Below are 27,535 nucleotides of genomic sequence, written 5' to 3' on the forward strand. Positions count from 1 at the left end.
ATAACACAGAGCAGTTGTTCAGATGTTGGTTTATTTGTTTGATTTTTCTACTTTTTTTTTTTTCTGAAGGAACATGGGAGATTGGTCGAAAATGTGTACCCCAGACCCTGAAAAACTCCAGAAGTGTTCCTGATCTTTGGGTAATGTGTGCTGTTTTTCAAAAATCCAAATAACCTTCTTGCTCTGACATCTCCAGTTTGATTTTTCTGTCTCTTTTTGCATTGTTTTGTTTCATATCACAATGTGATATGACATTGTGAACTTCTAGTTACAAAACAAGAAATCTGACACCTCAGATCCAGCGAGATGTGAGAAGCTTTAAGTTTCTGCATCGCAGCAAGACACGATGACAGAAGACACAGAAATATGAGAGCTCTCTGCGAGTGCGTGTGTGTGCAGGGCACGCTATGATAATACCATAGATTTTCCTCGCCGCTGGTTTGAATATGAGGTCATGCACTGTGAGAGCTGCCCTTTCTCTGGAAGTCCTGAGCAAAACTGGGCCGCACTCCCATGCAGTGGCTGAATGGAAAGACACTAACTGGATTCCAGGCCATTGTGCTCAGAGCCAGCAGGGCTCCTTCAAAACCGCCTGCTGTTCAGTGACAGATGTGAGCTGCAGTGTGCGACAGCCTGCAGCAGCAGCAACAAGGTCTTTCTGCATGCTCTTATTAATACTTAAACCACCTCGTCTCCCCAAAATGACGGTTAGATCATGTATTCAGTAAGCAACGATCATGCCGTGGTACACGATGAGACTGGATGAAACCTCTACCTGAATGACACTAACAGAAATTATTGTTGTTGTTTTTTTCAAGCTTATGCAACAGAAGCTTGACTTACATCAACAGAATTAGAAATTTCAGAGGTTTAAAAAAAATACATGCACTGGCCACTTTATTAGGTCCACTGCTGGGTTAGACTCCATTTTGCCTTCAGTACTGGCTCAATCCTTCATGGCATAGAGTCAACAAGGTACTGGAAACATTCCTCAGACAGTTTGGTCCATATTGACATGATAGAATCACAGAGTTGCTGCAGATCTGTCGACTCCATATCCATGATGCCAATCTCCCATTCCACCGCATCCCAAAGGTGTTCTATTGGGTTGAGATCTGGTGACTGTGGAGGTCATTTGTGTTCAGTGAACTCATTCTCATGTTCAAGAAACCAGTGTGAGATGATTCCAGCTTTATGACATGGAGCCTTATCCTGCTGGAGGATGGTTCACTGTGGTCATAAAGAGATGAACATGATCAGTAACTATACTCAGATAGACTGTGGTGTTGTAACCATGATCAATTGGTACTAAGGGGTCTAAAGTGTGCCAAGAAAACACCCCCCACCATGACACCACCACCACCAGCCTGAACAGTGGATACAAGGAAGGATGGATCCATACTTTCATGTTGTTGATGCCAAATTCTGACCTATCATCTGAATGTTGCAACAGAAATAGAGACTCATCAGACCAGGCTACATTTTTCAATCTTCTATTGTCAGATTTTAATGAGTCTGGATGAATTATAGTCGGAGTGGTACCCGGTGTGTTCATCTGCTGCTATAGTCCATCTGCCTCAAGGTTGAATGTGTTGTGTGATCAGAGATGTTCTTATGCAGACCTCAGTTGTAACCAATGGTTATTTGACTCACTGTTGTCTTTCTATCAGCTGGAACCAGTCTGGCCATTCTCCTCTGATCTCTGGCATCAATGAGGTATTTCCATCCACAGACCTGCTGCTCACTGGATATTTTTTCTGACCATTCTCTGTAAACCCTAGAGATGATTGTGGGTGAAAATCCCTGTAGATCAGCACTTTCTGAAACACCCAGACCAGCCCGTCTGGCACCAATATCCATGCTTCGTTCAAAATCACTTTAATCACCATTCCTCCCCGTTCTGATGCTCAGTTTGAACTGCAGCAGATCGTCTTGACCGTGACGAGCTACATCCCTAAAGATGTTGAGTTGCTGCCATGTGATTGAATGATTAGAAATTCACATTAGCAAGCAGTTAGACAGGTGTGCCTGATAAAGTGGTCATAATTAAAGTTCCAGGAGTTTTGTTTCCAACCAAGTATTTCTGCACTGATAACGTTAATGCTTTTAGTGATTAAAACAGAGCCAAAGTCTATCAGGAGAAAATTTCATAACAGCCAATACCATAAAAATAAAGTGACACCTGTTGTGATAAATGAGAAATTTCTCAATCTTAATTTAGTGTTCAACCCGATTGTGTTCTATATCATTATCCTATAATGTATGGTCATTTGAATAACACAGACTTCTTTCTATTGGCAGCGGCTGTGCTCAGTCTTGTCAGAGCTCACTCTTGTCAAACACACAGCTGAAAGGATGTTTGAAAGACCAGGCTGAGTAAACAAGTGCCAGTCAGCACGGCATAAAAGAGAACAAAGTCTATCAGGAACAGGTATATCAGCATACCTGCGCAATACTGACATCCAGAAAACAGCAGTGTGCCTGGCTGGAGGAGTTTTTCTGCTCCGTCTACTTCTTACTAATGGAAACGTGGCGCAGAGTTGAGATCGATAGAAGTTTCCACTGTAAAGCTGCTGCTTTGCTGGCTGCAGAAACAGCACAGAGCAGGACTCAGGCAGAGGAAACGAGGCCTGTCCATGGAAGCAATTCTCATAATCACTGGAAGGTTGTGGAGCCACACTATCATCGCTTCCCATCAAACTCCCCCCGATGGTCACATCCTTCCTGGGTGTGAACCATTTCCTCTGCTGGTTAAGGAGGGATGCTGTGTGTTCACTTTAAAAAGCTGGATTTAATCAGTCTGTGTTACGAGGAAAAAATATCCTCATCCACGGGGCAACCAGATGAAACTCACTCATGCGCTGGGTTTATTTTTTTGTTTTGTTTTTCTTTGTTTTTATAGAACTGGTTGCCGCAATAATCTGCTGGCTTACACTTTCAAAATATTCTCGGCACAACTGTCTCCTCTCTGTGCCCATCCCTAGCTTGGTGGAGAGGTCTGTGCTACGATCTTGCTAGCTGGGATCTTTACACTAATTTCCTGGATATTTTTCAGGACCTTTCAAGTGGTTGCTAGGCAGATTTTCTGCAGGCTGAACATCTAACAAACAAATCAATTTAATTTGGTTAACCTTTTACCATAAAATCAATGATAATTAATTATAGTAAAGTAGGTTATGAACCATTTCTGACGGAGTTCACCTTGAACACAGAGGCCTCACTTAGTAATGTATTTGCAGTAAGACTTTTTCTTAAAATTATAGTTTATTTGACCAAAGTAGGGAAGAAAAGTGAAAGAATGAACCCCCTTAAGGGAATAGATGTGAAGCTACATTCACACCGCCTCTAAAACACGAATTCAAGTAGCTACTTCCATTGAAAAGTCTATGTAAACACACATGAACGTGGATTTAAGGCTTTCACATTCAAAACTCTTCAATCATACATAGCTACAAAAGTTTCTGCAAAGGCATGGCCATTACAAATACTTTGAAAGCTAAACCAGGTAGAACTTTGACTAGTCACAGATTTGGATTTGGTAGTGACGTACAAATGGCGTTCCAATAAAAATGGCCAATGTAAAATAAATTAATAATTGTGGTTTGTGCCCAGCCGGAATTACATGACAGCAAAACTAGTGTTTTTCACAAAGACTAGATTAGCGAATATAGACCACAATGCTTTGCGGTTAAACAGTTTTGAACAAAAAAACTTGTTTAAATGCTATTTTTTTATAAAAAAAAACATCCACATTTTCACCATCAGAACACAGTGGAGTCATAAATAAAAGTCATGAAATGTTCATAGTGAGTCGATTTTGACTTTCCTTTAGAAAAACGAAAGAAAAGTAGTGAGCATCGTCTCCGAATTGTCTTTAAAATCCAGGGTAGAAGATAGTCCCGCACTATACAGTTTTTTAGTAATTAGGAATTAGGGTGAATTTGGACAGAGCCCAAGTCTTTCATTAATAGAATAGCCCCTCCCTGCTTGTCCAATGTGAGCACCATGAGCTATACTCGTGCTAAACCCGTGTATGTCTGTACCTGATGCATCATCAAAATAAATCCAACTCCTATTATATTTCACAACATAAGATAAGTGGATCAATTTCTCTAATAGTAAATAGCAGATGCAAGAAATAACGGATATCATTTACTTTACCGACACCTAGATTGCTTGGTTGGCTGGGTGTAAGACTGCCACCTGGGAAACAAGGGTTCACTCCCAGTGTGGGTCCTTTGACCCTTCACACTACTACCTGAGTATGTAGCCACAAGGGGGCCCTAAGTCAGCCACCCCAAGCCTGGATGAAATACAGGGTTATCCCAGGAAAAGAATCTGGGTAAAACTCTCTGCCACACCAGCTCAGTGACAGCTGATTGCCAATGGCGACCCCTGACAGGACGCCAGGTGCAAAGATATAAAAAGTGACGATAAGTGACAAAAATATAACACAACTCCTTTTTTTATTTTACTGCTAGACTGAGCTCAAACTTGCCTACATGGGTTTTATTTATTTCAATTTTTATTCATTTGAGCTTGTTTTATTAATAACAATTTTATTTTATTTACTTCACACAATTTAAATGCAACATTTGGAAATTTCAAAACAGATTCAATAAAAAAAAAATTCTCTGATTTTTTTTTTTTAATCTTCCACCTTTCTTTGTAGCAGTGATCATAGAAGCACATACAGCTCAAATAAAGATGTCTTTCACTAATTCTAGAAATTCTATGATTTCCCTGTTGGTCCCGATCAACTGCACGGTTTAAAATCTGTTGCCCTGTTTTCTGAATTAGTCTTCCTTGTTATGCAACATTTAAATGCCATATGAGAGGCGGAACATTAAAGCCAGGGTCACGGACCTTCCGTTGGGATTAAAGCTTTGATCGCAGCTGTTGCATCAAAGAATATTCTTGGGGGGGAAATAGCACGGCCAGTGTTTTAATAGTATGATCAAAGAGGCATTCGTCACTTTTTATTTTCTAGAGAGGAGCATCTTTTTCAGATCGAGCAAGCAGAACGTGAACATATGAAGCGCCCCTCCCTGTGTGGAACAGGATGTGGGTGAGCATGCACTCTCCTCCTGGCAGGGAAGCTTCCAGAGAACAAAACACAAAGATTGCTGTTACTGTAAATGGAGCTTGTGTTCTGCGCTGAGCATAAATCATGTTATTGCTCATTTAGCCTCAGTTGGATACCGCCCCCTGATTGGCTGAGGAGGTAGACAGGGTGGGGTCGGATGCTAATAGATCGGATGCATGACCACAGCAGCTCTCTCTGTGCAGGCCCAACTCCTCAATTCTGCAGCATCTTTACATCAGAGGACAAAAGCATGTTTGACTGTAAGCATCACCTTCTGTATGGAAGCAGGATCAGCACTGATGAGCATGATCATCCGTCTCTCAACATGCACATATGCTTTGCTGGGTGTCCTGCTGTGGACAGACAGATGACACACTGTTTCTGCAGGTTCTGGTCTCTTTATGCCACCATCATATCTGGTCTTTAAAATAAAATAAGCACGGTGGGTAAAAGGATTTACAAACTGATCCAGGTGTCATTGAATAAAAAGTAAGCCAAATAGAAACATGTAAAAACGCTCTCTATGCCGGTTAACAGAGGGATTAAGGGATCAGTGAAAGCTGCAGGACAACAGCAGGGCTGGGCACACCTCCACTGTGTTTTAAATAGACTTTGCATTTGTCGGCTCTGCACCGCTTGTCCACAGTTTGAAGCACATTGAGCTGGACTTGCATCAGCTACAGACAGCTGGAAATACAGTAGAGACGTGAGCTGTGCGGCTAATGCTGCAATGCATCAAGCAGTACAGCTGCACGTGAGATAAGAGTCTGCAGGTCTGCTCAGTCTTATAGACATCAGAGAAGTCAAAGGCAAAACTAAAATCCTATTCATGTGTTTTGAAATAAGAATGTCACTATAGTCTTTAATATTTATATCAAACATGATCTAAAAAATTAACTTTGTTTTTTTGTTTGTCTGTTTTTGGTTTTTGGGGGGTTTTTTGCAATCAAGCCCCCACCCCAGTTGCAATCGAACTTGTCTTGATTTGACACTTTGCAGGATGTTCTGGAGATTACCAATAACCGATATTACTGGCTTTAGCAACCAAACACACTCCAGATAAAAAGTGCAGCAACACATAGAAAAGTTGGTTGCTGCTTAGAGTAAAATATATTAATATACTTAGGAAGTGTGATTTTTCCTTTTTTTTTTTTTTTACATAGAGGCAGGGAGAACAACCAACTCAAAATGAATTTTGCATCAAACAGCTTCCTAAAAGTAGGGAATGTTTCAATTGGCTAGAAGTCTGCTGAATAAAACTGCTGAGTGACTTCGATAAAAAAATAATAATAAATGCAAACATACCTGTGAGTAATAGGAGCACTATAGAGTGTATAAAGGTGCTTCTCTTACGAGGGATAAAACAATTTACTTTCCCTAAAATTCGGTTCAATTGTGTAACATATGGTTCAGTTTTAAACCTTGAATTAAGACATCCATATAACCCATGTTTTTGGGTCACGGTTTTGATTTGGTTCAATACATGACTTGTGTATTGCAAAACGTCAACAAAAAAAAAAAAGAAAAATTCAGAAAATCCTTTTTTTTTTTTTTTTTAAAAACCGAATAAAAATAAAGAAAATTCTTCAATTGACTTTTACTAACCCTGGTGTAATGTAATAAAACAACAAATAATAGATCCTTCTTGAATTTTGTATAACATCTGTTTCTACATTTTCAATGTAAACAATGTAATATACAGTACATATCTAACTACTCCCCTTGATTCAGTATTAAACCTAGAATTGTGGCATCCCTATTTTTCCCATTTCTAAAATACTTTAGAAACAAAATCATACAAATGTCTGACAGGAATTGTGTTCCATTCCTGAAACCACCTCTTCTTCTTCGTAACTTGACAAATCCGTGCTTTTACTTTATGCCTAAAAAAGAAACATATCTGCATCAAACATCTCCTGTGTTTTTTTGTTTTCTTTTTTTTGCAATGCAAATATTTTGGAACGTGATATGGCCTCTTCAGCGATAACACAAAGAAGGCAACAGATGAATACATATTTAAGCATTAAAAACCTCAATATGCAGTTACTTTTACTATATTTCCATGATAATGTTAAGCATTTGGATGGTATAACTGCATGTACTGAACTTCCCTTTTCTATATTCTAAACTCCTACAGTCTCCTCAGGTCATGCTGCTCCTCTACCTGGACAATGATGACTTTTACAGTTGCGACACTCCAACTCCTACAATCCCAGAACATGTTTGACTATCAGCTTTCAGGGAATATCAGAAATGTCTTCTGCACATAAATAGGGCTGTAAAAAAATACATCTCTGATGACAAACTTTGAATACATATTCCATGCTGTCAGACGACAACTATCTGAGTGCTGCGGTGGATCCAGAAATAATGAACATATGTTAAAGACCAACCCAGAAGAAATCTTTCTTTCTTTCTTTCTTTACACCAACAGCTCTGCCCACAACTCGAAAGCAAATATCTAATAAATTACTGCCGCTCTGCACACACAATGTCCTAGAAAACAACTGTTTTGAAAAAAATGGCTAAAAATAATCAGTTAAAACACCACTGAGAACACTTTTACAATAGATCAAAAGATGATCAGGGTGGAACTTTAATATAATCTAATTTCCTGAGTCATTATTTATGGAAAAAACTAAACCAAGTAGAATAAGAAATACCCTGCACACAGCAGTCTTTATTTGAATCAAAGCTGGAAGTAGCACTTGTTAATGATAATTATTCCAATGCATTTAATTATCCAGGTGCTCAACATGATCACCTCCATAAAAGCGTGATCTCTCCTTTGGGCAGTTTCACCCACTAAGGTGTATATAACAGAGTCAGTGAGGAAGCCATTTCGCTGTGACCGTACAGAAACAGTCACCATTTGAGTCGTTTATCAGTCAGACAAGTTTTTATAAACAGGAAGCAACTACAAGGTGACTAAGCAAGTTTAGCAGCTTTGGAAAAAAAGTACGAAACAACATTGCATGAAACTGTTTTCACATTTCATCTTGTTTACATCCAGTAGCATTCTGTGTTTTTTATGTAAACAAGCTTAAAGGATTCACTAAAGGAGAATATGTTCTTCTGAACAAACAACGTTTGTCTGTTTACAGATATCCTCTCCATCTGCTCTATGCATTCTCTGCATTTCTGTGTATTGAGGAGACAGTGGATTCAAGGCCAAAACAATGAGTTAATTAGAAGACAGCCAGCACAAAGGGCAGTACTTCCTGTTGTATTTCCATCTCATTAAACCAGGTGGAACATCACCCAAAACTCTTCATGTTGCAGGACACACAGGAGGAGTGTCAGCTTTGTGATCCAGGCGTTTTTAGGATCCTTGAGCATTATAGGTGTGGTGGTGGTGTGGTTAGCACTGTCATCTAACACAGTCACAAAAGACTTTTGTAAGGATCTGGTTTCAAACCCTGGCAGTGGGAAGTTTCCATATTCTTCTGGTGAACCAGTGGGTTTTCTGCAGGCACTGTGGCTTCCTAGGATCTAAAAACATGTTTTACAGGTTCATGGCTAACTGAAGTTGCTTTTCAAATGGGTGGAGAGTGAAGATAATATCTTTATCTGGCGGGGTTTTGGGTGAAGCATGGACTCAAAGACTCACTTCGACCATCGTTATTGTAAAAGTGTTCTTTTAGTTATGATTATGACATTTTTTTGCCAAAGTTAAAAAAACGTGCTGTTTTCTAGGACATAGTTTGTGCAGAGAGGCAGGAGATCATCAGAAGTGCACCTCTAAGTCTAAGTCATGGGTGGGACTGTAGGCAAGGAGCAACCCCGCCCACACTTCCCGTTAGTGTCTAATTAGTCTAATTTCTTTATAGGCGTCCTCCATTATCAGAAAAATGCCACAAAAACATTTTTAAACACAATTTTCAATGGAGTGGGCCTTTAAATGGGACAAAGAAGATCCACGTCTGTCAGGGACAGAAAACCCACAAGAGGAAACAGATTGTGCTAATCCTCTGACCTTTCCACATTAATACAAGCATGTAGCACTTCACTTCACTCTTAAAAATTTCCCAACATTTTCGTGTTTCTTCAGTATTCCTCTGTGGGTTGTTTTTTTCTAATCCACCTGCACATTTCCGTTCATCCTCAAGAGAACCAGCCGTACTGAAACGAACCAGGCTTCAATTCAGTGGTCCAGAGTCTCCATCATGACCATGCTCAGGATTAACCAGCTATAGATAAAATACGGATACACATTTTAAAAATGTAATCTTAAAAGTTTAAGTCAGTATTCGACCTCCAGGTGTTTTGTCTGGACATGCAGTTGAACAGTTTATGAGCACAGAGCTGCTGCTTTAATGCATCAATACTCCGACAAAGGTTTCAGACCCATTTGCAAAGTAATGGTGAGCGTGACAATCATCCCAATGCAACCAAACAGTCCTAATCTAAACTTTAATATCCCTCCGCCTACACACCATAATTAGGTTCCACTGTTTTATGAACATGGAGGCAAACGACTCTGGAGCCATTACCACAAAGCTTTTTCAGAGCTCTCGATGCTCAGCATGAACATTATCGTCTCTCTCCCGCTTCCAGTCGGACAACAGCTCCTTCTGTCCGGCCTCTAAGGAAAGCGAGAGGCCATTAACGTGCAGAGCAGATAAATGAGATGGTCCAGCCCTGTTTTAAGAGCTGCTGCCTCTCTGTAATGCTCAGAATGTCTTGATGGCTACATGTACATGCAAAAATCAACAACAAAAACTGTTTTGCACCAAAGTGCAGAACCTGCAGAACTGCACCCAGGAAAAGTCAATGAAGAGCAAAAGCAGCAGAAATTGATCAGTCCTTTACAGATTGTGATATAAAACGTGGGTTCCCATGATGCATCTGGGCAGCTGGGAAGTGTTAGCTGGAATAATGAGCCAGCCACAACTGCTGATGCAACAAAAAGAGCAGATTTTCAATCTCACAAGTCAGAACGCCCAGATTATTAAATATTGAACCACTCAGTACAGTCATCAGTTATGAAGCTTTTTTTTCTCCTCCTACAAAGAGAAAACGAAGGATCCAGATTGACTTCAAGCAAAAATCCTAGTAAATAGTCTCAAAATAATATTTTAAGTGAATTTAGGTGAAATTACACAAATAAAAAAAGAAGATAAAGGTTCAAAAAGCCTTTCAAAATAAAGTTACTTAGACCATTTTGGATTCTTTGTTATTATTTGCTTGAAAAATATCAACTTTTCAGGATTAGGATACGTGTTTCATGATAGAACAAAAAGGGATGGAGTTATGAAAACTAAAACTCAACCATTTCTGCTACAAGGTTTTATTTCCTATTCCATGGAGAACATTAGTAGACCCCAGAGCAACGGCTTTAAATAGCAAGTTATCGAAATCTTGAAGGTTCTCTGAAAGTAACCAGCAACAGAGAAGAGGCTGCAGATCGCATTTCTATTGACAAATCGATTGGCTGGGTTCCTGTCGACCACGGCTCACAGACGGGGGGGCAAGGCAGGGACAAAGGGGACCAATATCGCCCCCAAATGCCATGACTGACCACTAAAATACACATTTAACTACAGAAATAAGGATTACAACAAATAAATCACACAACAAAATACAGAGATAAACAAAAGGATGGGAAGATAAAAAAAAAAGGATAGATGCAGGCCACAAACCAGAGTGCTTTTCTCAAGCATTTGTAAGTACGTGCCAGGTACAGCATTCAGGGGCGGACTTACTATTGGGGCCACCAACTCTCTGGGACCCCATTTGGATTCTTGGCTGATTCTAGGGGCCTGGACCAGGGGTCAGCGACCTGAGCCACATGGTTCTTTTGTCCCTCTATTGTGGCTCTTTGGCTCATCCAAATAGTTTGAATAAATAATGTTTTATTTTGGCTGATTTGTTTTAGTGTTTATTGAGTTTTGCCATTTATGTTTAGATATTTAACACGTCAGATAACTGAGGAAAAGATGGGAAAAGCTTTAATCTACTTTTATTAGAATCAATTTAAAGCACATATTCTTATCTGCTGCAGCACAACAGTGCTCAGTTGCTGTTAAGAGACAGCGTTCTTCAAAGAATGCAATTGGATTATATGGATACATTTTGCAGTAAAAAAAATGGAATTCAAACCAATGTTATTTATGAAGAAAAAAGTAACCAAAGTCACAGTGATGTAGAAATGTCAGTAATGATTTTTTTTCTCATTCTTAGTTTAAGTAAATCTGCTGAAACACGAGGATATGATTGTAACAGATTGTATTTTATTTTGAAAGGAACTTTTCTGCTGCCAACCTTAAAATAAGTTTTATTTGTTATATAGAAAAGTATAAAAAGGCATTTTAAAAAGGAATGGCATCACGGTCACAAAAACCCAATCAAAGAATAATTTTGTAAACAAAATATCTCTCACTGAGTTTTGGTCAGTAAGAAAATGGACCAAATAGCGTTTTTAGCATTAAAGGTGGCACACCCCTGAAGGAGGGGACCCACAAAGGCCCCTGCAAATTTACCACGGTGTTGGGGGAGCTGTAAAAATTATTTTCATGGGACCCAAAATCCCTAGCGGCCCCCCTGCAGTAAGGATATTTGTCAATGTTTTAACCTAAGTAAATATTTTTTAAAATAACAATAATTAATACAATCGCAGCATTTTTGGGGCCCCCAAATTGTTAAGTCCCCCACTGAGAGAATTCAACTTAAAACTTAAGACATCTCAAATAGATCAAAGGTGAAGATAAGGAAAGACGAACTGATATGATGATGGTTTTCTATAGGGCTGGGTTGAAAAAATCGATGTAAACTTAATAGATCAATAATCAATTCACAAAAGATATAAATCGATTTAACACAAAGCTAAAATCCGCTAGCTTGACGCTAACGTTCAATAGAATTTCCCATAGGACAGCTAATCCTAATGCTCAGTTGACCAAAAGAATACATAGTAGTTCCAAAATGAACATCTGTATTTAATTACAGTTATTAATTTCCTAAACCCTTTTAATTAAATAATTTGTAATTTTATTTTTCCCTCATACTGTTGTCTTCTTCTTGAATTAGGTGTACTTCTATAGTTTGATCGCCACCTAGTGGCCAAACCGAAACGCCCTCCAGGAGAAGCAGAACAATGTTTACAATGTAAATGATCTGAACATTTTTGTTAGAACTTCTCCTTTAGATAATCTATGTAACACTATTTGATATTAACAATCTCATTGTTTCACTAATACATTTTACAATTTGTGAACTGTATCAGATTAATATAAATATGTTCAACTTGAATAATATATTTTTTAAATGTGTTTCTAAACAAATGTGTTTACATTTATGGAATTGAATTTAAGAATCAAAAGAATCTGAAAATAACGGAATCGAATCGATTCGGGCTCTTGTGAATCGAATCTGATAGTTTCTGGAAATCATAACCGATACCCAGCCCTATCAAAGGGGCTCGGAGGGATTTGACTGACACCCCAAACTCTGAGCACACCTGCTGATATGTACCCCAAATCCAGGCCTGAGACTGAAGTGTCGTAAGAGTGAAATACTCACTCGAAAGCAAAGAAGAGGGAGCAGGTCCCCACGATGAGGAACATGGTCAGATAGAAGACCCCCTTCTGCCGGGCCATCATCACCCGCCCGTCGCAGCAGAAGGTGTTCTTCCCCGGAAGCCTCTCCCATTTTCGCACCTTTCTGGTGATCATCACCGCCGACATGATTCCTGCTTATGATCGGACCTGTGTTGGGCTTTTCTCTCGCGGTTCCTCTGATCAGTCAAAAACAGAGTGATAAATAACACCTGCGCGCAGTGGAAATCATTTTGGGGGGTTTAAAGTGTCGCAGTCTCATCATCGGGGCTCTCTAATCCACTCCTCCGCGTGTCCACGAGACCTTTTGTTTAATCCACTCCCGGTCCGGTCGGAGCTGTTAGAAATCCAGCCGAACCTCTGCGACAGATGTGTCCAGGCCAGATGATCCCGCCGCGGCTCCTCCTGCGGCGGCGCGCACGGCGGACCTTGACCGCCTGACATTCATATCAGCTGGAGAATCATAAAGCGCGTCCACGGCGGCGGGGGCAGCTGATCAATCAATCAATCAGCATGAAATACAGATGAATCCCTCTGGATTTACAGCTACGATCCGCCTGTGTGACTGCAGAAGCTGCTGCTTTCCCCTCTTCTCCTGCAGATGCCAGCTCTGTTTTAGTCAATGGAAGCAGGAAACACGCCTAGATTGAAATGTCTCATCTTAAAGGGGCAGGACAGGTGGAGGAGGAACAAAGGACAGACTCTACAACACCTCACAGGAGCATGCGGACATGAACAAGTGTCCACTGAGGAATGAAGGAGGCAAAAATCTGATTTATTCATCACAATTCCATATTTTCATTGTTCTTTTCATTTCCATTTCTGTTCCAGTTTTGCACATACACTCCCTATTTAGGCAATTTCTATTTATAGCATTTATTTCCTACATTTGGGTGTGTGGTTTTTTTTTAAGAAAACTAGCAGAAATTATCTTTTAACTTGGGCTTAATCAGACAATAGACTCACTGGATGAGGGAGCTTAACACCTATTTGCTACTTGAGATAAATTAAAGAAACAGCACAAAAATACACTTGGTTATACGGCTTTTTTTATTGAAGGTTCTGTTTTTTAATATATATAAATCTAAAATACACTTCAGGGTTGAATTTCTAAATTAATGAACCTGAAACTATATTTTTAGGTTAGAAATTGGTCAATTTCCACCAAAAGTGAAATGTATTCATAGGAATATATTTGTATGTTTATTTTATTTTATGTATTTATTTATAGTTCAGATTACCTTATAGCTGTAAAAATACAAAAAATGTATCTTTGAAATCACAATATGTACGTTTTGTCACATTTTTAATGCAGTTAAATTGCATCAAAGGAACAAAAAAAAACACTTTATCAAGCTATTAACATCACAGACTGAAACAAATTCAGTCTTCTGCAAATCAAAGTTGCTCTTTGGGTGATAAGATTCCTTAACAAGCTTTATTAACACATTAAACAAACATTATTAATTTGTGTATAGGGTGTAAGTAAGACATTTATTAGCACAATAAACCGACTAAGGTTTATAAGCATACTTAGTAAGATTCATTATCATCAAAAGTGTGGCCATTGTCTATGGGGGTTATATTAATAAACTGCTTACAGGCTTAACAAATGTATTAGCTATTTTTGTTAACATCATATTGACTTTTTTGCAGCACCTCATCCAAAGTGTTACCAGGTATTGCAGTCTATATCCTTCATTTCTTTTTATTTCAGTTTTTATGATATTATTATCACTTAGTACAAATTCAAGTATAGTGCAGTATATAGTGTAAATGTATCAGAATGTTTTCCTCAAACAAATCAAATAATAAAACAGTTAAACATCAGAATAATCAACCAAACATAAAACAATAAAATTAAGTAAAAAAAAAAAAACATTAATGTGGGGGTCTGCTAACTAGAATTAATACATTTAAAGTGTAATTGTTTCAATAACTCCCAATTACATGTTTTATTTTTCCAAATATACAAAATATTTTTCCAGATCTGTTTCTTTAAAATTATTTAATAAGATGACTTCTCCACACATGACCCTTCATTTTTCCTAAAGAGATTTATCATTACTATAATTATTATTAGTAGTATTAGTATTATTAGCATTATTTCAATTATGTGATGATCTGACGAATGTATGCGACATATTTACTCTGCTGGATTTATTTCTGGAAACTCTGAAATGCTTAGTCTATTATTCATTTGTTATTTACCTTTTTAATACAATTATTGTGTATTTCGAGTCATCAAGTTGAATGAATTTTGAGCGTCTCTCACTCACCTCCACCGCTCTCTGCCTCCCTCTAGTGGTAGCTTCAAGTAAACTCACAAAAACGAAAAATAACGATCGTAACAATAATTTTAGAATTCTTGTGGGCTATAAATGTAATATTTCTTGGTATATTATTTTTCTGTGTTTTTACACTTTTTTAAACTACTGACAACTCTAAAAGCCTTTATTTGACTGCAGTGATGTCAATTGAGGTATTGGTCCGTTCGTAATAATAGTCCGACTAGAAACAAGCGTGAAAGCAACTTCTGGATTACTAGAATTAGCCGTCGCCTGTCTAGTTTTCTCTTTTTCCCCCTTTTTAATTTTTTTTAGACTGTTGTTGATCTCGTTTGCCTTTAAATGGACGGAGTTCCTTGTCTTCGTGTGCAGAGTGGTCACGCTCAGGAGATGAAGTATTCACAAATCTGTTAAAATGTGTTTGTTAGCATTAGCATAACATAAACTTTAAGCATGTCCACACTATCTTTGATTCTAAATCATTTTTAGGTTTACTTTTATGCATGTGACATTTCACTTTGTATTTAAGGAGAAGTCTTCAGTCCAGAGGATTTCTTGATCGGAGTTTGTGCTTAATAAAAGACTCAGATGGGTCAGTACTGCTGCCCATTTTACACTCCAGTCTGGTACATCTTGATGTCCATTCCCCTGCAAACTCAAGTGTGGGTGAAATAGTCTGGAGAAAGGTAGATAAAGCTGAATAAAAAAGTGTGAAACGACACACCTCACTTCTGTGTTAGTCATTGCATGAATCCTGCTGTCCTGGTCTCGCTGCAGTGCCCTGTCCCGTCAAAGAAAGCCAGAGGGAGGACAGGGGGGAAGTTGGAGAAAATCCTGGAGGAGTTTTTGGAGTCGCATGGGGAAGTGTTGACTGAGGAGCTGAGGAGGGACCTCCCTCGGAGCTTCCAGCAGCATGGAGATCTTGTCATTCTGGGGGACAGTTGCTTTACATCACCAGTGTGGAAGAAGATGGGTACAGCTCTGAAACGTCCATTGATCTAAGCTCTGTTTTCACTGACATTTTTTACTTTAAGGGTTTTTTTTTCTTTTTTTCCGATTTAGAAGGTCAACTATGGAGTGCAGTGACCAGCGCATTAGGGGTGAAGCGACTGGCAAAGATGGGCAGAATATCCAAAAATGGATTCAGAACACCTGTGGTGACGATGCTGTTGGGGGAGCACAGCTGGGTCAGTCATGTGGACAATGGGATCAGGTAAGTCCAGGTAAAAATAGAAAAACAGCACATTCTACAAATTCAGAGATGGTTTTTACAAACCTGCATGTTTACACTTTTGTTTCAGGTATGAGTTTGATGTTACCAAGTGCATGTTTTCAGCAGGAAACATATCAGAGAAGCTCAGAGTGGCAGCTCTGGACTGCACAGGAGAGACCGTTGTGGATTTGTATGCAGGTCAGGAAGCCACATCTTGCATTTTAAGGTTTCATTTGCCTCCCATGCTCATAAACTTGTCAAAAAAGATACATTTTTGTTAAAGTATTTCTAAGAATTTTTTTTATTTCTACTGTATTGTGTTAAGCTTCAGTGCTGAGAAAATACATTTTTCAACACCCAAAACAAGCTTAATTTAAATGCATCACACAACTTTTTTTTTTTCAATTATGGGTTTAAAAAATACTCATGTAAAATATTCTTTGAAAATATTTCCAAACATTCTTTAAAGGATTTCCAAGCAATTTCCAAAATCTGAAACTCTAGAGGAGCCTTTCCTTTAGGAACACTGTCCTGCATGTTTTCATGTTGCCCTGCTCAAGCACACCTAACTCAGCTCATCATAAGCGCTGCAGGAACCTGATAGTGGCAGATGTGCTTGAGCAAGGTAAGATTGAGGGGAAAAAAGCAGCACAGTGTTCCCAGAGGACCAGGGTTGGGAAACACTTCTCAAAAGCGTCCCATTGGATCTCGTTTCAGGCATTGGTTACTTCACTCTTCCGTATCTCGTTCATGCGAAGGCCAGTCACGTTCACGCCTGTGAGTGGAACCCTGATGCTGTGGAAGCTCTGCAGAAAAACCTCCAGGCAAACAAAGTGTCTGAGCGTTGCACCATTCATCAAGGAGACAATCGCCAAGTAAAGCGTCTTTTACTTCCCTTTCTTTGGTTTTGAAGAACAAAGCTGATAAATATTTAATAAATATTTGACATATATTTTGGGATCATATTTTTGTATTTATATTTGTAATTTTAAACTGAGGTGATCTTATAAAAGTAAAATAAACCATGTGGGGTTTTTGAACTACACTGAATCAGGAAGTGCTTTATCGTTCCTCCAAAACAAGATAACAGCAACATGGTGGTTTAATTTACTGTCATAGATGTTTTTCTACTAGAGTAAATTTAAAGCACATATTCTTATCTGCTGCTGCACAGCAAGGTCTACGTTCAGTTCCTTACCCCTTTAGTTCAGAGGGAAAGTTCATAGCATTTGCACACCTAAATAGATTTTTTTATGCATTTTTATTTCCTAAAACATGTTTATGTTCCATGCTAAGGAAATGAAAAGGACGAGAGTGCAACAGAGTATATTCAGTGAAAGAAAATGCAATTTTTGAGATTGCTTTTTCACATCTTTCATTTGATTGTCTGCTGTAGCAGGGTGGATTTTATTTTGAAAAAAAACTTTAATGTGCTGCTTTCAAAAGTAAAGGAAATTACAACTGTTACATATAACTTAATATTTTAAAAAGTCAAAGCTCGTTTTTTATGTAAATGAATGGCTTAATGGTCTCAAAACATAAAGTGTACTTTTCTAAAATGTAAAGCTTTATCATTTGTAACTATAACAGACAATTGATATAAACTTTCTATAAAAATCCTTCTTTTTCCTTCTACTTGACCTGTTAGGAAAATTCATGTGACAAAGGAGGATAGATGGGGAGATAGAGACCGGAAATTTGGAGAATTTGGCTCAACCTACTTCCTTATCTAGATAGCAGATATGTCGCTCCACCCATGTTTTACTTCTAAGACTTTACAAAGAACAACAAGTCATCCAGACGAGAGAAACATGCATCATAGAATCAAGATAATTCCAAAAACGTGACCTTCATAAATCTTGAGTCAGATCAATTTAGGAGGCTTAGATTTGTGTTTTTGCAACCAATAATTAACAAAAGCTGCTAAATGTATCCAAATAACATTTTAAGATGTGGTTTAAGAGCATAGAAGCCATTCCTAAGATGACCAGTGTGTCTTTTTATATATCTTTTTTAAATGATGGAAAGAAGCGGTTAGTTCAGAGATAATTCACTCAATTAAGATGCTTCCTCCTCAGAAGGGCCAGACTTTATATTTTTCTTCAGCTGTTTTAAGCCTGAAGTTGTTGAAAGTGTGAATTTATCAGGTCAAAAAACTTGTTTGTATTTTAGATTGTTAAAAACATTAAGAGAGACGGAAAAATATTCTTGGAATTCTGACATCAAATTCACCTCAGAAGTCAGAACTTTAGGATTGAAATTAGAATTAAAATCTAACTTTGAAAATAGTATGTTTAAAATAGAAACAATGGAAGAAAAAAAAGCCAGATTTTTTCAAGAATTTGGGGGAACAAACTCAGAAAGTAAAGTTACTCAAGAGCAGAGGTGTGCAACCTTCAACCCTTAAAGAGCCATTCGGATCGATTTCTCACCAACCAAAACCCAGTTGGAGCCACAAAGTCTTCACTCACCCCTAGAAAAATAAGATACTGATTTATATTTTAGGTTTTTGCTGCTGACATGACACACTTAAATAAACTATTGTGTTTAAATATGAAGAGAAAATAGCTTTAGGAAAAAATATGTGAAATAGTCTATAATTTTTAACAGAGCTTTGCATGACTTCCTTTCAAAATAAAAGACTTCCCAACAAAGTGTAAAGTCATCAATGATTTAAAAAATGTTTATTAAACTGTTCAGAGCTAATTAAGTGACTATTACCATATATTAAAACCATGAGGATCACTTTAAATCCTTGAATTTGTTCAAAAATAAAAAATCTGCTTCATAATCCAGTGAATTATAACCTAACGTAGCTTTAATTCTGGCTGTGCTCACTGACAATACGTGTATTTTCTGTGATAAATTAAGCTCAAAATTGAGTCCAAATATCAGTATGACATTTATAAACTGCAAAGGATTGATGGAGAATTACAGCTACTGTTGTTAGGATCCTCATTGAATGATTCGTACGTCCTTCAACTGTTTGTGAATGAGTTGAATAAAGTTTATTTACTTTTTTAAACTTTATTACTTACTTTTTCCTTTACAGTTACTTTTTACATTTTTAAAAACATTTTATTTTAACCAAAGAGCCCCATGTGGCTCCGGACCCCTGCTCTAGAGAATGACTAACAGACAAAAATTCTTGAAATTTGAGTGAGAAGTTTGTAAGAATAACAAGCAGGATTCCTTATTCTCTGTTTTTCCATCCTGTGCTTCACCGTGTTCATGGCTCATGGAAACCTTTTCCTCCTCTGTGTCCAGCTTCAGTTGAGTGACGTTGCTGACCGCGTCAACCTGGGTCTGATCCCGAGCTCAGAGGACGGCTGGCCCGTCGCCTGCATGCTGCTGAAGAAAAACACCGGCGGCGTCTTACACATCCACCACAACGTCACCTCGCCGCTGCAGACCGCAGATGATGTCATTCAGAGGGATTCTGGGAAGAAAGCTGACAAAGAGGCGTGGCAGGCCTGGGCCGATCACGCATCAAACCGCATCGCTTCTCTCCTAAAGGACCTCACCGGTGCGGCGTGGAGCACAAGCGTCCAGCACATAGAGCGCGTGAAGTCGTACGCGCCTCACGTTCACCACGTTGTGTTGGACTTGGAGTGCAGACCGTCCTGCGCAGTTAAAACGATAAAATAAAGTTGTGGAGGCAGTGAATCACAGCTCCAGCTGGGCAGGTTGGGAATGCAGCCACATAAAACTTTATTTATTCAGGGCAGGTTGACTGAGCACAAACATGGTTTGTTCTGTCCACATCAGTGCAGGTCAGCCTCTGCTGCAGCCTTCAACCAATGAACATGTCAGAAACGTGCCAACAGTTGTTTTTCTCCACCAGCAGGATTCTTGTGGTTTTGCTACAAATCTAATTCCTGCAAGAAATAACTTGAATGGAAAAATGTAAATAAAAGAAAAGTATGACAGTAGTCTGTGTGCTATAAATGAGTTCAGCATGAGATTGTAGTTCAGAGATCTTTGTTTGACTTGTGACTCACACCCTGATGACACAGTAGAGGGAAAACCTAAATAATGAGGAGGAGAAGCCGGATGTTGAGCGGTTTCATTATGGCGGTTTCATTATGGCGGACATAATATGGCATAATATGGCTCACATGATGGGGTTTTTCACAGCCATCTGGCCTGCACTTGCTTGAGAGGGTTTGAAAGACTTTCAGCCAAATAAGGGAAAAAAATCTGGAAGAATGAGGTTCATGTGTCCAGTCGAGTTTCATGCCAAGGAGTAATGAAGCATTTCTTGTAAACTCTGATAGTTCTTTCTTTTCTACTCATTTGGATCCATTCTGAGTTTTGGTACCACTACTTTAAAGATGTTTTTCAATCTGAATTATTTTTTAATTTACAAATTCTAGATTCTGTATGAAACAACTGGTTGACAAAGGCTACAAACAACATATTAATGATAATCAGTAATATTTATAAATGCATACACTCCCATTTAGGAGTCAAGCATACAAGTTAGGTATTTAAAAGTATAATAGTTGTCTTTTTTCAGTACCAAATTTCTACGTCTGTTTATAGGCTGTGTTTATGGAGCTAAATTGTAGCCAATATTATTTGAAACCGAAATAAAATATTTTGAAAAAAATATTGTTTGGCCAAAAAAATAGGTTTAAGAACTCTAAATTTCAATTTCAAAACTTTTATTTTTTCACATCGATTTTGATTGGTCCTCGTTTTAGCCCCGCCCCAACGTGCCACAACGGGGCCAAAAGTTTTGAAACTGAAACTTTGAGATTCGAAAAAAAAAAAAAAAAAACATTTGAAAGAAAAAAATATTTGGAACTGAAAAAAATATTTGAAATATACATTTTGAGTTTTGAAACCAATTCTTTTTCGGCCAAATACTAATATTTTTTTCAAAATATTTTATTTTTGTTTTAAATAATATTGGCCCTAATTTAGCTCCATACTTGTGGCGATAAGGGAGGAGTTTCTTCCTTTGTCTGGTGGTCAAAGGTTCTGGAAGAGGAATGGTGACCCCACATTCAGCCATAAAAACACCATATTATTGGTAAACTCCCATAAGCTTCTATCATCAGGAATAGTAATGTTAACTGTGAATATATTATAATGGAAAACATACAAATGATAAGTAACAGGACAACACAAAAAACTTATTTCCCAGTGGTGTGTGATATATTGTAATATTTTAAAATATATTTAAAAAGACATTAAAAAAAGACTATTCGTCTTTAAATGAGGCCTCTGGCAGCAGAACTGCAACCATAAAGGTGCAGTGTTTACTTTATGGTGTGTTAATCCCCCTTTAACACGCCTCAACAACAAATAATGGCACTTTACACAGAGCTGAAATAATGTTCCGACTAAAGAAAATAAAACAATTTTAACTGTTAAGCTCTTGATTCTCGCATTTTTAAGCTAAAAATAAAAGTTTTCCAAGTTTGGTCCAACATAAAAGGGAGAGGTGATACAATCAGCTGGTGTTCATGACTTTTCCACATTTTGTGGTGAACCGTGAAGGAAATGCGTCTGTCATGGAAAAGCGCTCGCGCCCGGCTGCTGCTGGAAACTTTCCCTTCATCTTCCGGTACTTGTTGGGACTCCTGCCGCGCGCCGAACTCTCTGCTCCCGGAGACAACCTGGCTAATAGGAGGTACGGTTTTAAAAGAGGAGGAGGAGGAGCGCTGTGCTGAAGTTTGTGGTAGCTACATGACACTTCAGTGCAGGGTTAGCATGCGCGCGCGCCGCTGTTTGTGTCGCTCGCGGGGAAGCAGCCGCGTGAAGGAGAGCCGTCGAGCTCCGCGCAGGTGTGTGCTTCCTCTCAATTAGCCTCAGCGTTGACTCATTCACGCGGCGACAGGACCGGAGTACCGTCTGGAAGAGAAAGAACGTAGGTCATTTAAATTTGAGATGTTTCATCGACGTTTACCATCAGCTACTGTTTGAAAATGACGTCAAAAAAGGCTATTTTGTATTTACATAATTTAAGTTTAAATTTGTGCAGTTTTTGGAAGGCAATTCTTACCAAACATTTACCATTTTTGTTAAAAAATATTGCTCTTTCAGACACCGTGCCTCCCTTAATTCAAGCGTTATTTCCTGTTTAATTGTAATGTTTTTATTAAGTACATTTCTTTTCTAGTGAGGCTCAGGCATTCAAAAAACGAGGAAATAGCTCTTTATTTTCTTTTCAGTGAGTGCTTATCCAGTGTCAGGCTCCTGTAGTTTATGTCTCCATATATGAGTTTTAAATGGCTTCATAACAGATGATCAGTGTCAGATGAAGATTAAATAAATAAGCTGCTGAACTCCACCCAGTCATCTTTCTGCTGGAGGGTGGGAACCAGTCATGACGTTCATGTTGTTTTACTTTGGTTTACTTTAAACCACCTCTCACCCTGTCAGAGGCTCTGGTGGATTTTTATGATGGCCCTACATACTGGATCATCACCCATCAGGGAATACTTTTTTAGTCATGAAGTTTACTTTATAGGTGCATGTTTATGTCTAATGTCATGTGAAAATGTTAGTTTACTGGCAAACACTTTTAATTTAACCTGAATATTTGACCTTACTTTTTTAGTATTGTTGTGATTCATCTTTGACTGTCGTCCCAAACTGTAACCTCTTCTTCATGGATCTCGTCTCAGCGCTTTAGAATAGAACCAGTTCACCCCTCGCAGCTCCTGAGTAAAACCACAATGACTCTGGAAATGATCAACCTGAGCTTCTTGTCCGAGTTGGAGCAACAGATGATCCTGGAAGTGCTGAAACGGGACGAGGAGCTGAGGTTAATTGAGGATAAGCGTGTACGGTAAGAAAATAACTTATTTGTTTTAACAGGTACTGCTATAATGTGTGAGATTTAACAAGTGAGGACTGTACATCACTTCCAAAAATACTGAACTGATTGGATATTGATTCAGAAATGTTTTGGTTTAATTTCTAATATGATGCGATTTAATTAAATATTTCGATTTATTCTACTTGTTTCTACTAAAAATTTAATTTTGTTTGGTTAATAAAAATATGTTTTCACATAAGTGATATAAACTGAGGTGGAACTGTCATTACTTAAGTGTATTCTCACATTAATAAATATTTAAAAGTATTTCTTTTGCCAAAAAAAAACAAGTGTAAGAAATAATTTTAAAGGAAAATCAGTTTGGTTTGATGGATAGTTAGTTCTTTTCTAAGTAAAGATCAATTTGGAGTTGATCCACTAAGATTTTCTTTAACCTTTCAGCCCTTGGCTTTGCTAGAAAATTGTGTTTTTATGAGGTTAAATTAAAAGTATTTAAAGTAATACCCTAATGTGAATGGCACTACATCATTTATACTATCCCTGACAACTTTATTATTTCACCTGTAAAATTAAGAGTTGTACATGTAACTGGAAAGAAATGGTTTTGGCTTGGCTGAATGTACGGTAATTGGTTTTCTAGACTTTAGTAGGATTTATTTCCGCTTAAATCCTGAGTACATTCTCTTGTATTTTAGTTAGGACACTGTTAGAGGGTCCCCGTTCTTGTAGTTTCTTTATTGTTCAAAGATTTGAGACTTCAGGGGTGGTTCTAACTTTAATATCCAGGACATAACCAACATATCTTCAGATCTAAACCCAGTTTTTCAGCTACAATAATGTGATTCATCTATTCTTACCGGGTATACTACCATGGAAGCTTCTGTGGAACTCATACTCTGCTCCTCAGCGGTTCAGGGCATGTTCAGAGTGAAGCAATAAGCACATTTAAATTAAGGTGTGCCTCTTTGTTAGCTTCTCCTCCGGGCTACAGATGTAGAAATTATCTGAGCTTTAGCTGGATTACATTTTGAAATTCTTCAAGTTTGTGTGAAAATTAATTTTCTAAGTGAAAACTGGTTTAGAAAGGAATGAATGAATGTTTGAAAATTGTTGTTTTCTTGTTTCAAATATCTATAATTGTTTCCCATTAAATAAAAAAAAGAGAATCCCTTTCTAGAACCCATAAATGTTTCTAGATGCTGCATTGGTGGAGTCATCTTTTGCTCTATTACAAAAGTATTCCCAGTGGTCTCTTAATTATAATGAGGCTGTATTTCGCTAAAATCCAGGACATAATTTCTGCAAAACGACAGTAGTTCTTTAGAAATTCCCCTCAGAGTTATAGGTGAAACTGTTTGCGTAGAGTAATTCCACCCCCTTTCCATTACCCTTAGCTGAACTATCTGTTTACACTCTCCTTCTAGCTAACAGCCCCTCACATCTGCTCCTTATTCACCACAATTTGAATAAAGAAATGATCAGAAATACAATTTTAAAGTTAATTTTCATTACATATGTCCGCCATCATGTGAAAAATTCCATAAAAAATGTCAAACACTATTTTTTATCAGATTAGGTCTAAAAAACCAGAAAATTGAATGCATAGGTTTTTTTTATCCTTTCTCAAAGGATGTTGACATTTATATCTTTAAGACGTGTCTAAAACTCTGTGTGTGTCGACAGTGCTGTTATCTGTGTTTCTGGCCTCAGGAAGCTGAAGACGGAGCTGCTGGACGTGAAAAGGAAAGGGGCCAAACGGAGCAGTGGAAATTACAGCGAGCGCAGCTGCGGCAGATGCCAGGAGCCTCTAAGTCGGCTGGCAGTTTTTCCCAGCCAGTGCAAGATGTGTAAACACAACGTGTGCCGCAACTGCCAAGCGGTCCTGCCCGATGGATCGCGGCTCTGCAGCGTGTGTGTCAAAGAATCGTAAGATTAATGTCCCTCAACTTACTCAAATTTTTACCGCTCATGGTGATTTTCTTTTTCTGCTCAGTTCTTTGTAAAGTGTGCGCTTATGGCTGCTGTTCGTAGAACAGTTGGTATTTTCGCCAACAAAATTGTCAAATCCTTAACAAAGCACCTTTGGATTGCACAAATGAAATCAAACATAATATATTGAATTAAAAATCAACTCAATTTGCAGTCTGCCTTAATTTCATAATGCTGTTTTATATTCCGTTATATCTATGAATTGTGCAGAATTTGATTAAGTAGGATAATTTTTCTGAATCTGTCTGCACTTTTTTTTACTTTAACTTCTCCGAAATCTTCTAATGGTAAAATAGAGGTAATGAAAAAGTACTTGAAAGGGCTGGTACGTTTAGTGAGCTGCACACATTAGCAACAGTTTTTGTCAAATTAGTTTAGGTCCGAAATATTTCCAATAAATAAATGGGACCCTTTCAGAGTGTGATACTTTTACTTTCTGCTATTTCTATTTGTGTCTTTTGCACACTTGCATCACTGCATATTTTATGTCACTTCTCAAATGATGCCTAAAGTTTTGCAGTCATCAAACTGGTTTTCTGACTGATACTGCACCAAGGATGGCATGTGGAATGCCTTTCTTTGTTTTGGTATCTGTAGTCTTCAAAACTGTAAACCCGTGGTATGAACACTTTATCTCATATCTGAACACTTTGGTGCCTCAGAAATGTATTAGCTCATGTGTCTTGGAGTAACTTGTGGTTCAACAAAAAAGAATGCAAACACACATACTGGTACAGGTAGACGCAGGTGGATAAAATGCTGTTCAGAGTTCATTCTTTACAGATGTTAACAATTGGAAAAGCATCTCAAGCTCTCCTCAACTTTCTCTTTTGCCAAGTATTTCTACCTTCTGGTCTTTGTTGCTTCACAGTGATCTTTCAACTATACAGCAACGTCTACAACACCATAATGAGTCTTACTCGAGCTCCATTTGTTGTGGATCTTTTCACTAATTTCAGGGATGTGAAGAAACGGACAGGCGACTGGTTTTATGATCAAAGGGTAAACCGCTTTTCCATGACGCCTGCACATGACCTTGTGAGAGCTTCCCTGAGAAAGAGGCACCAAAGTGAGTTCAGGAAGTGCATGCCAGCTCTGTCTGTGCCCATTGTTATAAAAACATGTGGTAAAGTGATAGATTTGTATGACTGTGAACATTTCTTGTTGTTTTAGTTAAAAAGCGTGTTACGACCGGGGAATTGCTTCTAGAAAGTACTGAGAAAAATTTGGACCCACCCAAACCTGTTCCCGTGCCCAGACAGAAGAAGATGAATAAAAGGTGCTTCTTCATGGGAATCTTTATCAGGCTCTCTCGAAAAAAAGCAAATGTTTCAACTTTCTTCACGTTTTTCTTTTTTTTTTTTAAAGCAGTTCAAGTGAGACGCTTGAATCCATCGCGTCTCGGGAGTCGAGTGAATCCAAGTCCAGCGTTTCGTCAAAGACGAGCTTTTCTTCGAAGCCAACTCGCAGTGACACAGAGTCTGCAGAAAACCACAGTGAAACCAGCACCAGGACTAATACAGAACCTAGCTGTGTGACCCCTGAGGAGACGGGGTAAACTCAGATTTACTAGCTATAATTAGCCTTTTAATCACATGTCACTGTCATTACATATTTTTTTACTTTCAACAAATATTTGGTTTGGTTTAAAGCCAAGTATAAGACATACATTTAAGATTAAGACTCAAACAAACTCTCTTACAATGTCTCATGCTTAAATGCATTTTATTTGATCAAATTATTCCCCAAACTCTAATAATTATGGCAGAGCTGGTAAAGAACCTGTCAACTTTGAATTAGTTATTAAACATAAAAAGATTTTGTATATATTTTGTAATTTCACGTTATTGATCCTTTTTCTGTAAACCAGAGAACTACAGCGTTCCAACTCCTCCAGCCCAACACCATCCAGTGCTCCCAGTTTGTCTGTCCCAGTTAAAGCAGATGTCGTCAGCACTGATGGCGGCAACTCCAATTCTCTAGCTGTGAGAAAACTTCTCTGTATATTTTTTTAATTATCATCTACTGTAGTCACACATTTTTCCTGTATTTATAGGCGGTTAAAGGAAAAGCTGTCAGTCAGAGCCCTGAGCTGGATGTTGAAAAGCTCTTCAAGAAGAGCATCAGACGACCGGAAAAACCTGCAGGTTAGTATGTTTTATGTCAACATATATGACTGAATAATGAACTGCATCTTTTATTTAATTGGTGATCTTTCTTTTTTTAGAGTTTGGGTCAACAGTGGACCTTTGGGATGGATGTCAGACATCAGAGCCTTCGATGGGAAGCAGGAGCCGCTCTGTTCCAGGCTTAGATTTACAGGTGGATATGCTGAAAAAGGAAACAGTTTCATGTCCAGCAGATATAAGTCTTACACTTCTTTAGACTGCCATTTTTCTCACATTGTATTGTTTTATAAAAACCCACAAATGCCTCTGTTATTAGTGTAGTTTTTTTTTTCCACAGGAGATTGAAGAGGAAGAAGAAGATATTGACACCTTGGTCAACATTCACAAAAGCCAAATGACTAAAAGTCACTCAGACCTCTATAACTCAAAGGTAACGCAACTAAAGTTTCTCCCATCTTGTAGAGATTTAAAACTTCTAAGT

General features: G+C 38.2%; 3 protein-coding genes across 7 annotated transcripts in view; 2 read left to right on the forward strand and 1 right to left on the reverse strand.

The window, feature by feature from the left end:
* The window catches only part of zdhhc9 (zinc finger DHHC-type palmitoyltransferase 9), a 30,110-nt gene extending 16,744 nt beyond the window's left edge, over positions 1 to 13,366 (reverse strand). The window contains exon 1 of the mRNA XM_024283880.2: positions 12,608 to 13,366. Within this exon, the coding sequence (XP_024139648.1) occupies positions 12,608 to 12,771 (164 nt within the window). The 5' untranslated portion in view covers positions 12,772 to 13,366. The remainder of the gene's footprint in view (positions 1 to 12,607) is intronic.
* A 1,626-nt stretch (positions 13,367 to 14,992) lies between these two features.
* trmt12 (tRNA methyltransferase 12 homolog) lies at positions 14,993 to 20,105 on the forward strand. The gene is made up of 7 exons (XM_024284225.2): positions 14,993 to 15,325; positions 15,460 to 15,616; positions 15,708 to 15,903; positions 15,993 to 16,143; positions 16,232 to 16,341; positions 16,861 to 17,018; positions 19,411 to 20,105. The coding sequence occupies exons 1-7, from the start codon at positions 15,273 to 15,275 to the stop codon at positions 19,789 to 19,791; spliced, it is 1,206 nt and encodes a 401-aa protein (XP_024139993.1). The 5' UTR covers positions 14,993 to 15,272; the 3' UTR covers positions 19,792 to 20,105.
* Positions 20,106 to 21,627: 1,522 nt separating this feature from the next.
* Positions 21,628 to 27,535, forward strand: part of sytl4 (synaptotagmin-like 4) — a 9,456-nt gene continuing 3,548 nt past the window's right edge. The window contains exons 1-10 of one of the 5 annotated variants that reach the window (XM_024283930.2): positions 21,628 to 21,784; positions 22,782 to 22,945; positions 24,647 to 24,862; positions 25,885 to 25,994; positions 26,099 to 26,204; positions 26,294 to 26,479; positions 26,796 to 26,910; positions 26,982 to 27,072; positions 27,153 to 27,247; positions 27,392 to 27,484. In XM_024283930.2, the coding sequence (XP_024139698.1) occupies positions 22,833 to 22,945; positions 24,647 to 24,862; positions 25,885 to 25,994; positions 26,099 to 26,204; positions 26,294 to 26,479; positions 26,796 to 26,910; positions 26,982 to 27,072; positions 27,153 to 27,247; positions 27,392 to 27,484 (1,125 nt within the window). In that variant the 5' untranslated portion in view covers positions 21,628 to 21,784; positions 22,782 to 22,832. Of the gene's footprint in view, positions 21,785 to 21,817; positions 22,022 to 22,781; positions 22,946 to 24,646; positions 24,863 to 25,884; positions 25,995 to 26,098; positions 26,205 to 26,293; positions 26,480 to 26,795; positions 26,911 to 26,981; positions 27,073 to 27,152; positions 27,248 to 27,391; positions 27,485 to 27,535 lie in introns of those variants that run through there. The other 4 variants (XM_024283929.2, XM_024283932.2, XM_024283931.2 and 1 more) reach the window with 4 other exon arrangements.

Source organism: Oryzias melastigma, linkage group LG10, assembly GCF_002922805.2.
Source record: "Oryzias melastigma strain HK-1 linkage group LG10, ASM292280v2, whole genome shotgun sequence".
Taxonomy (NCBI): Eukaryota; Metazoa; Chordata; class Actinopteri; order Beloniformes; family Adrianichthyidae; genus Oryzias; species Oryzias melastigma.

Bases quoted from the DNA above. Each gene is read 5' to 3' on its own strand.
- trmt12 (XM_024284225.2), top strand. From the start codon at position 15,273: ATGGACGGAGTTCCTTGTCTTCGTGTGCAGAGTGGTCACGCTCAGGAG. The intron at 16,144-16,231 runs GTAAGTCCAGGT...CTTTTGTTTCAG, and splicing joins CATGTGGACAATGGGATCAG to GTATGAGTTTGATGTTACCA. The intron at 17,019-19,410 runs GTAAAGCGTCTT...CTCTGTGTCCAG, and splicing joins ATCAAGGAGACAATCGCCAA to CTTCAGTTGAGTGACGTTGC.